Source organism: Anneissia japonica, unplaced genomic scaffold, assembly GCF_011630105.1.
Source record: "Anneissia japonica isolate Jap-2015-1 unplaced genomic scaffold, ASM1163010v1 scaffold13835_len12388_cov151, whole genome shotgun sequence".
In the NCBI taxonomy this organism is placed as follows: domain Eukaryota; kingdom Metazoa; phylum Echinodermata; class Crinoidea; order Comatulida; family Comatulidae; genus Anneissia; species Anneissia japonica.
The window spans coordinates 2799-12310 of record NW_022732994.1 but is presented as its reverse complement, the minus strand read 5'-3'; the positions used below and the strand labels follow the sequence as shown (position 1 = coordinate 12310).

The 9512-nt window shown below is 38.1% G+C and overlaps 2 protein-coding genes across 2 annotated transcripts; one reads left to right on the top strand and one right to left on the bottom strand.

The window, feature by feature from the left end:
* Positions 1–535: 535 nt before the first annotated feature.
* Positions 536–2543, bottom strand: LOC117115934 (splicing regulatory glutamine/lysine-rich protein 1-like). Its single transcript, XM_033259819.1, has 4 exons — positions 2262–2543; positions 1402–2142; positions 1009–1230; positions 536–622 (listed from the first exon to the last, which is right to left on the bottom strand). The coding sequence occupies exons 1-4, from the start codon at positions 2541–2543 to the stop codon at positions 536–538; spliced, it is 1332 nt and encodes a 443-aa protein (XP_033115710.1).
* A 1586-nt stretch (positions 2544–4129) lies between these two features.
* On the top strand, positions 4130–5188 carry LOC117115933 (GRIP domain-containing protein RUD3-like). Its single transcript, XM_033259818.1, has one exon. The coding sequence runs from the start codon at positions 4130–4132 to the stop codon at positions 5186–5188; it is 1059 nt and encodes a 352-aa protein (XP_033115709.1).
* The last annotated feature ends 4324 nt before the right edge of the window (positions 5189–9512 follow it).

Below are 9512 nucleotides of genomic sequence, written 5' to 3'. Positions count from 1 at the left end.
TCTTCTATGCTTATTGCTGGATGTCCTGACACCCATCCTTGTTCGTGGTTTATTAATATTGGTTTGTCCCAATCGAGTAGATGCGGTCGTTCGTCTCTTCGTGGTTCAGGTTTAGTTTTTTTTTTCTTTCCTTTCTTTTCTTCTTTCTCTACTGTTATTTTTTCCCATTCTTTTAGGCTTGGTCTCTTGAATTTTTTTTTCGGTGCTCCTGGATCTTTCGTGAATGTCTTATCTTTTTTATTTTTTAGCCAGTTTCTGAAGAAACTTTTCATTTGGTCTCCTTGTTTTGCTCCGAGTTTTCCTGGGCTTTTAGTATATGTTCTATCCTTCGCTGTTGCTCCTCCATCAGTCTTTTTCGGAACATTTTTTGGAGTATGTAGACTCGCAAACACGTTCCTTTCTTTCCTCTCTGTTTTTTCTTTTGGGGTCGAGGTAACATGTTGTCTTTTTGATTTTTCGTGAAAATCTGCCCATTTTTCATCCATTTCGTTCCATTTTGCGTTGAAGTCTCTCCATTCATCGTCGCTATCGCTGTCTATTGGTCGTTTATGTTTCTGTTTTTCTTTTTTCTTTGGCATTTAGCCTTCGTCTTCGTCTTCTTCTGGTAAGTTACCGTGTCTGTCTATTGTGAAGAATTCTCTTCTTTCTTTTTCTCTGTATATTTCTATTCTTTTTCGTCTCAGTGTTTCTATATCTGTTGTTGTTATTTCTCCTCTAGATATTTTTCCTCCTGGTATTGGTATTGGTTTTACTGGATTTCTGTTTTTAGGATTTTTTTCAGATGCTAATCTCTCTTCTTCTTTGTGTGCTCTCCATGCTTTTTCCTGTGAATGGTATGGTTCTATTTTGTCGTGGTTCACTTTATGGTCTCTCGGATCGATATCGTCCCAGTCAAATTTTGGTTCTTTCACTTCTGATTTGTCCACTCCTTGGTGTTTTCTTGGTATTCCTCCTCCTTGCGCAGTTCCCGATTGTTCTCCGTCTATTTCAGTCTGATATATTTCTTGCCAGGTTGGTACGTCTATGTATTCTTGTATCAGTGTGTGTACGCTTATTTTCTCTACTTTTTCGAAGTCTTTGTTTATCGGTGCTTCTCTGTTTATTATGTCGTTGTTTAGGTCTTTCCACGGATGTTCCGGATCGCTGTACGTTGTTATTCCCGTTAGTAGAGCGTTCCATAGGTTTACCGCTTCTTCTTGGTCCATCTGTCTTCCTATCGTTGATATGAATCTTTCGTATATCCATATGTATAGCTCCATGAATTTTTCTCCTTCGGGATTTTCTTTGTCAATGTCCAGGAAGGGTTCTAGAGCTTCTTTGTATCTGTTGTTCCAATTTTTTTTGTATACTAGTTCTTCTAGTTGTTGTTGTGTGTACGCCGATATTGTTTGTATCGTGTACAGTATCAGGTCTGTCAGTACTGCCCCCGCTAGTCCTGCCGGTCCTCCCATTGCGAACGCTACCGAGTATTCTGTTATTTTTCCTATGGCTCTCGTTAGTATTTTTCCTTCGTCGTTTGGTACGTAATGTTCTATTATGTTTGTTATTATGTCCATCATCATCTCCGGCCCTTGGTTTTTCACTCCTCCTAGGATTTTTTTCCCAGTGTGTACCGTAGTTTTTTTTATTGCGTCTGCCAGTTTCTTTGGATGTTTTATCTTTTCCGAGAATTTTATCGTGCTTTTCACTTTTTTTTTTACATCTGCCGATGCTTGATCTCTTACTGATTTTGCTGCTTTTTTCATCGTCGATTCTCCTTTCCAGTGTTCTTTCGCTGCTTCTTTTAAATTTTGTACTTTTTCTTCTATTGTTTTTCCTTCTTTCCATTTTTTTGCGTATTGTTTTAGTATTCTCTTGTAGTCTTCTTTCACTACTTGATATGCTGGTTTTAGCGTATGTTTTATCATATTTTTCACTTGTTCTATTGCTAGTGATCTTAATGTTTTTTTTATTCCCACTTCTTTTATTCCTTGGTATGTGTCTTCTGCTACTATTTCTACTAGATGTTCTAGATCGTCTTCGTCCGTGTGTCCTCCGTGCGTTTCGTAGTAATCCGCCAGTAGTTCCCACACGTCTTTGTCTCTTATCCATTCTTCTTCGTCTTCTTCTCCTTCTCCTAACGCTTCTGCTAGTGCTTCTAATCTTCTCCAATTTAGTATCACGTCTTGTTCCGACATTGTTGTTGGATCTATTCCTGCAAATTCGCTGATAAAGTCTCTCAGTTCTTTTGCTAATGCCGCTTCATCCGCTCCGTATGCTACTTCTCTTATATCCGCATCTGTATGTGGTGTTTCTGTATCTTCCATTGGTACTGCAAATAGGTCGTCTATGAATTTGTCTAGTTCTTCTTCTCCTAGTTCTAATAGTTCGTCTACTTTGCCTTCTAGATATCCTTCTATGCTTCCTTCTTCTATGAATTTTTCCAGTTCTGTGAATACCATTCCTAGAAATGTTGTTGCATGTTCTGCTTCTTCTTCTAGTTCTGGTAATATAGCTTCCTCCACTGCTAATGTGAATTTACCTTTTTTCTTTGCAGGTGGCATTATGAACGATCTGCGGATAGAAGATTGCAATACTGAATTACTCAAACGCAAGAAGCCTTTGGTTATATATCTTTACGGAAAGAGTGGAACCGGCAAGACCCATTGGATTTACGAATCTATTGACTCTAGGGAAATTTATAAATGGAGCGGTCTGATGGCGGATTTACATCCCTGGTTCGACGGGTATTCCGGACAATCTGTCGTCCTTTTCGACGATTATCATCACGTTCTACATACCAAAGGTGGACCCCAGCCTGTAATGACCCCGACTTTGATGTTGAACATTTTGGACAAATGGCCTATAACTGTGCCTGTCAAGCATGGCGATGTGCCGTGGTTCCCTCGTGCGGTTGTGTTTACAAGCAACTTACCTTTTGAATTTAATTTCAAGAGATATTTCTCTTACCACGAGGTCTATTCTGCACTTAGGCGTAGATTTGACTATATATATGACGGTGTCTCGTCTGATATGCCTACTTTGAAGTACCTAATAAATGAATATTATAATTGAACACGTGACTCGAGTGATTTTCTGTACATTTGACATACCATTTCCCAACCACTTCTTCACCCAAAACTTGCTTTGCATCGATTGGCTGGAACGTGCGTAAGCATTTGAGCCTCCTAATCCTTCCGAGCTATCTAGGGAATGGTCCCTTACCCTAGTTGGGCCCTGTACAGTTTGTGACTGTACAGGGGCCAACGGGTGGGGGCAGTTCCTAGATAGCGATTTTTACATATATATGCTGAAGAAGTAACACACCTTAAGGGGTTAGTTGGGCCCTGTACAGTTTGTGACTGTACAGGGGCCAACGGGTGGGGGCAGTTCCTAGATAGCGATTTTTACATATATATGCTGAAGAAGTAACACACCTTAAGGGGTAAGAAACCAAATATCTACCTAGTAGAGGGCAGCACAACACCTAATAGGTGATGAGGGGGGTAATACAACACCCAGGGGAGAAAAGGGGGTGTAGTATGGTAGTAAGGGACTAGGCAAAAAAAGAACTGCGAAAAACCCCAATTAAACGTATTTGGTTCATTAAGGGACTACTACAGCGTGTAAAAAGCTTTAAGAAGAGATAGAGGCTAAATAATGGTTGGTATATGGTATTCAAATGTACAGAAAATCACTCAAGTCACGTGGTGGAAAAATACAAGTAGTAAACAAGTCGCGTACAGCAGGAAGACGCGCGTTACTAAAATTAGTAACTGTGCGCTGTCAATCACGGTTTGTGCGTACGCGATTAACATAGCGGACGTGAGAGGAATAGCGGCGCGTAGAGCCAATCGGGGAAGCGGAAATGAGCGCGTAGGCAGCTAATTGGCTGAGCGCTGAAGCAGGGAAGACGGGCGAGTGCATAAAAAGACGGGAGAACCAGAAAATAGTCACACTAAACTCATGGCTGGAGAAGATAACGACTGTGGCACTTGCGTTTTATTCTCGATACTCTTTTGGTTAGTATTAACATTTGTGTCTATTGTATTTGCAACTGCAGTTTGCACATTTTATACTCACGAGCAAACTGAATCAAACGGACAAGAAATTAAACATCTGAGAGACACACTTGAATTAGTTTTCAAAGATGCAATCAACAAAACATTTGGAAAGTAGTAGCGATGACATGGAAGAGATACCGACAGTGAACATAAGAGTAGACAAAGAAGAAGAGAAAGACATTGTGGATACCATCGAAGCAGTGTCTAGTATTGAAAGAATCACAACGGAAGAGGAGAAAGAACTAGAAAAATGTGAAGAAGAATTGGACGAAGACTTCCAAAACTTTGTGGATGAAAGAAACGACATTCACAGAGACAAGATACTACTCAAAGACACGCTGCTCAAATTTGATGAATACATTGCGATAACCAATGAAAAAGACAAGAGAAACGAAGAGAAAATATTTGAAATGGAAGAACTGTTGAATCAAAAAACTGAGCAACTACGCATATTCTGCATGCAAGTGAACGTGTTGGAGGCAGAAAGTGAGAGACAGCTCATCGAACACAGAGCCAAAGTAAGTGTTCTAAAGTTAGATTACAGCAGGGTAGTAACCATAAGCCAACAATTGCGCAACATGCTAAAGTACGCCGCAAATACTGCGGAGTACGAAGACAAAAATCTACTGCTAAGCAACATAGAGCACAATGTTCAGGAGGCTCACGATGTGATCAGAGAGGCGACTAGAAGCCGCAATAGCTACAAAAGAAAATATGAGACACTCTTAGAAACTCATGAGGATCAGCGAATCCTCTATGACTTACAGGACGACACTAAGAACTATCTCAAAGAACTTGAACGACATGAGGATCCAGATCACTTGGAGAAAAAGGCAAAATTCATGTTGACAAGGATCATAGCGTATGAAGATCGAGTGTACGGAGCAGAGGCTAGGTGCCATAGCCAAATGAACGATAACGAAAAACTTAACCGTGCTATGCACAATGACAGATCTAAGCCCATACATGCTCCTCAGGAGCATTGCATGATCTGTGAAAAATATCGCCAGCACAGGGAAAGAATCATAAATACCAGGCGAGTTGAAGATGGTCAAAAAGCAAAGATTGAGAGAAATAAAATGGTGGCGATGTCAAACAGCAAAGATATCAGAATCAACTTGAACAATCAGTTTGAAAAAGAATAATGTTATGTTAAAAACACTTTGAAACCATGTTAAAACCAGTTAATATTGTTATGTTTAAAAGTTAATAATTATGTTAAATATGATGTTATGTTAAATATTATATTATGTTGATGAAAAAGTTGAATAAAATATAAAAAAAAATAAAAAATAAAAAAAAAATTAAAAAAAATTTTATTTTTTTTTTATAATAGCGATTAGGTTGGTTAAACAAAAATTCACGTTAAACTGTACTTATTAATCCTTCTCTCCTTTTTTTATATTACAGACGAGCGAAATCACAGACTACAAAAAAGACAAGCGTGAAATACTGGTGAATTTTTTCGAAACCTGTGCGAAAAAACACTGCAAACGCTACACTATTGGAAAGAAAAAAACCAAAAAATTGAACAAGATACAAGACAAACTACACTGGCTAATACGTGAAGGAAACTACTACTCAAATTCCGGAACAAGAAGATTCTACAACGCAATACACGAAAGACAGAAGGTGAGATTCGAAGAAATATTGACAGAAAGCGACAAAGAAATTCAAGATTATGAGCAACTACTATTCGGCCTCCAGAACAAACTTGGACAGTGGAGAACAACAAAAAAAAAGGAGAGAAGCAGAGGAAGCAACAGCTACAAGAGAGGAAAAAAAGGGTAAGGTGCCGAAATTGCAAATTAGCGAAAGCGAAGAGGAGGGAGAGTGTAGCGGAGAAAGCGTAGAAGTAGTGTGGGGGGGGGGGCAGACTCCAAAGAGCAAGAAATTGACCAAAAAAAAGGGAACGAACGATAATGTGAGTAGAGCCCGTTACTGGGCATGCACTATAGACCTTGCTAGACTAGGAGACGGGATGGCAAACAATATTGCATTAGTCAGACCATATGAAGAGCAAACATACACTAGTACTTATGGCGAAAATGGCCAGAATACGATACATTTAGAATTTGGAACCATAGAGGACCCAGATGAGTACGTACAAGAGAATAAACATGTACATGCAATATTGTCTGCTACCGATACCAAAAGTGGTAAAGCCTTGTATCTAAGAAAAAAAAAAGGCAATTAGAATGCTAGAACATGCATTAACGAGCATGGGATGTGACTGTGTCAGATTAATGAACAGATATTGTAAACCTGTGTCCAATCTAAAAGCTTGGAAGAGGTATATCATAAAAAACAGTCCAAATCCAAATCCTGAAAACTTGAAACCTGAAAAAAAAAATTCAGTGTTAATAACTTGACAAGTATGACAAATATGATGAGAATTGTTAACGACCTACTAGAAAAGGAAGTAAACATTAACGCAGAGAGCATATTACAAACTCTGCAAGAAGAGAACGACCTAAATTTCGTTCAGACACACAATTTAAAGATGGGTGTCAAACTATTTGTGGACCAATTAGACCTAAGTAACTTAAAGAAATGTGACATGCAAGCCAGTGTGGCAACCAAGATAGACACGGTTAAGAAAATTAACGATAACTTGAATGATAACCATGTTACGTTGTTACAGAAATGTACGTTATTATTTACAATGTTCTTATATAGAAATGAGAATGATAACATAAAGCAACTGTTCTTCTACGGAAGACCAAATACTGGTAAAACTAGCGTAACTAAGATGATACCTAGGACAAACATTAAGAAAGTTTGCATGGACAGTCAGGGAGTAGGGAGATATCAGGTAACAGCTAAAACAAATAGCTTCTTATTTGATGAAATGACAGAGGTTAACCTGATTAGTAAAGAAAACAGGGCTACTGTATGGAACCTAAGTGGTGGGGAAAAGACCAGTGTAAAAGTGCATAGCTCTACACAAGAGGTTAATCCAATGTGGATTATCTGTACGTCCAACGAAAACTTCCCTAGAATACTAAGAACACATGAGGAGATGGGAGGTAATAGCCCTTTAAGTGGACTTGAAAGAAGGTTTGAATGGATAAAGATGGATAAACCAACTAAGAATGAAAATCTATTCTTTGATAAAGATCTAAGCAGAATTATATTTGGTGGAATGGTCATAGATCAAATGTTAGATGAATGGAAAGTAATTGAAGATGAGATGAGAAGAAATTCTCAATTTAGCAATTACATGAACAAAATAGCAAAAGCTATAATTGAAAACGACGATCAACATGACTTGTTACCACAAAATATGAAAAGAGTGTTTAGCTTAAAGGTATGCCAAACAAATGAGCAAATAACCAAAGAAAATAAGGAAGAGAATAAGAAAGTTAAAAAAGAGTTTAAAGAATCATACTTCCAAAACTACAAAAAGTATGAAAATGAAATGGAAAATATGGAAAAAGAGTTAAATGTTAAAGATGAGGAAAATACTAATGATGAAAATCCACTTGATGTAATAATAGATTTCCTGCAAACAAATGAAGACGTTAATGATAATGGTAAATACTGTTGGAATGAAGAACAATGGAAATATCTAAATGACATGTTTGAAAAATACTTTGATGAAAACAAGGGTGACTATAATGTTCAAGAATAAAGTTGAAAATGTTGTGTTATGTTGAATAAAATGAGTTGAAACAAGTTGAAAAAGTTGTATATTAATTCATTGAAAGTTATGTTTCCATGGTGATGATGAAAGTGATGATGTAATGATCACGTGACTTGAGTGATTTTCTGTACATTTGAATACCAAATACCAACCAAAAATTAGACACAAGAAGAACTCCTTATGGGACTTACTTCTAGGGGGAGATATGTAAAAATCGCCATCTAGAACTGGCCCCCTCCCGTTATGCCCTGTTCAATCAACAATTGAACAGGGCGTAACAAGGGTAAGGGACCAGTTCTAGGACTATCGGAAGATTTAGAAGGCTCAAATGCTTACGCGCGTTCCAGCCAATCGATGCAAAGCTGGGCTTTTGGAGAGAGAAATGGTTGGTAATTGGTAAACGAATGTACAAAAAATCACTCAAGTCACATGATCAATTATAATATTCATTTATTAGGTACTTCAAAGTAGGCATATCAGATGAAACACCATCGTATATGTAATCAAATCTACGCCTAAGAGCATAGTACACCTCGTGATAAGAGAAATATCTCTTGGAATTAAATTTAAAAGGTAAGTTGCTTGTAAACACAATTGCACGAGGGAACCATGGCACGTCGCCATGCTTGACAGGCACAGTTATAGGCCATTTGTCCAGAATGTTCAACATCAAAGTCGGGGTCATTACAGGCTGGGGTCCACCTTTGGTATGTAGAACGTGATGATAATCGTCGAAAAGGACGACAGATTGTCCGGAATATCCGTCGAACCGGGGATGTAAATCCGCCATGAGACCGCTCCATTTATAGATTTCTCTAGAATCGATAGATTCGTAAATCCAATGAGTCTTACCGGTTCCACTCTTTCCGTAAAGATATATAACCAAAGGCTTCTTGCGTTTGAGTAATTCAATATTACAATCTTCTATTCGCAGATCGTTCATAATGCCACCTGCAAAAAAAAGTAAATTCACATTAGCAGTGGAAGAGGCTATATTACCGGAACTGGAAGAAGAAGCAGAACACGCAACAACATTTCTAGGAATGGTATTCACAGAACTGGAAAAATTCATAGAAGAAGGAAGCATAGAAGGATATCTAGAAGGCAAAGTGGACGAACTATTAGAACTAGGAGAAGAAGAACTAGAAGATTTCATAGACGACCTATTTGCAGTACCAATGGAAGATACGGAAACACCACATACAGATGGAGATATAAGAGAAGTAGCATACGGAGACGAAGAAGCAGAATTAGCAAAAGAACTGAGAGACTTTATCAGCACATTTGCAGGAGTAGATCCAACAACAATGTCGGAACAAGACGTGATACTAAATTGGAGAAGATTAGAAGCACTAGCAGAAGCGTTAGGAGAAAACAAAGAAGACGAAGAAGAATGGATAAGAGACAAAGACGTGTGGGAACTACTGGCGGATTACTACGAAACGCACGGAGGACACACGGACGAAGACGATCTAGAACATCTAGTAGAAATAGTAGCAGAAGACACATACCAAGGAATAAAATAAGTGGGAATAAAAAAAACATTAAGATCACTAGCAATAGAACAAGTGAAAAATATGATAAAACATACGCTAAAACCAGCATATCAAGTAGTCAAAGAAGATTACAAAAGAATACTGAAACAATACGCAAAAAAATGGAAAGAAGGAAAAACGATAGAACAAAAAGTACAAAATTTAAAAGAAGCAGCGAAAGAACACTGGAAAGGAGAATCGACGATGAAAAAAGCAGCAAAATCAGTAAGAGATCAAGCGTCGGCGGATGTGAAAAAAAAGTAAAAAGCACAATAAAATTCTCGGAAA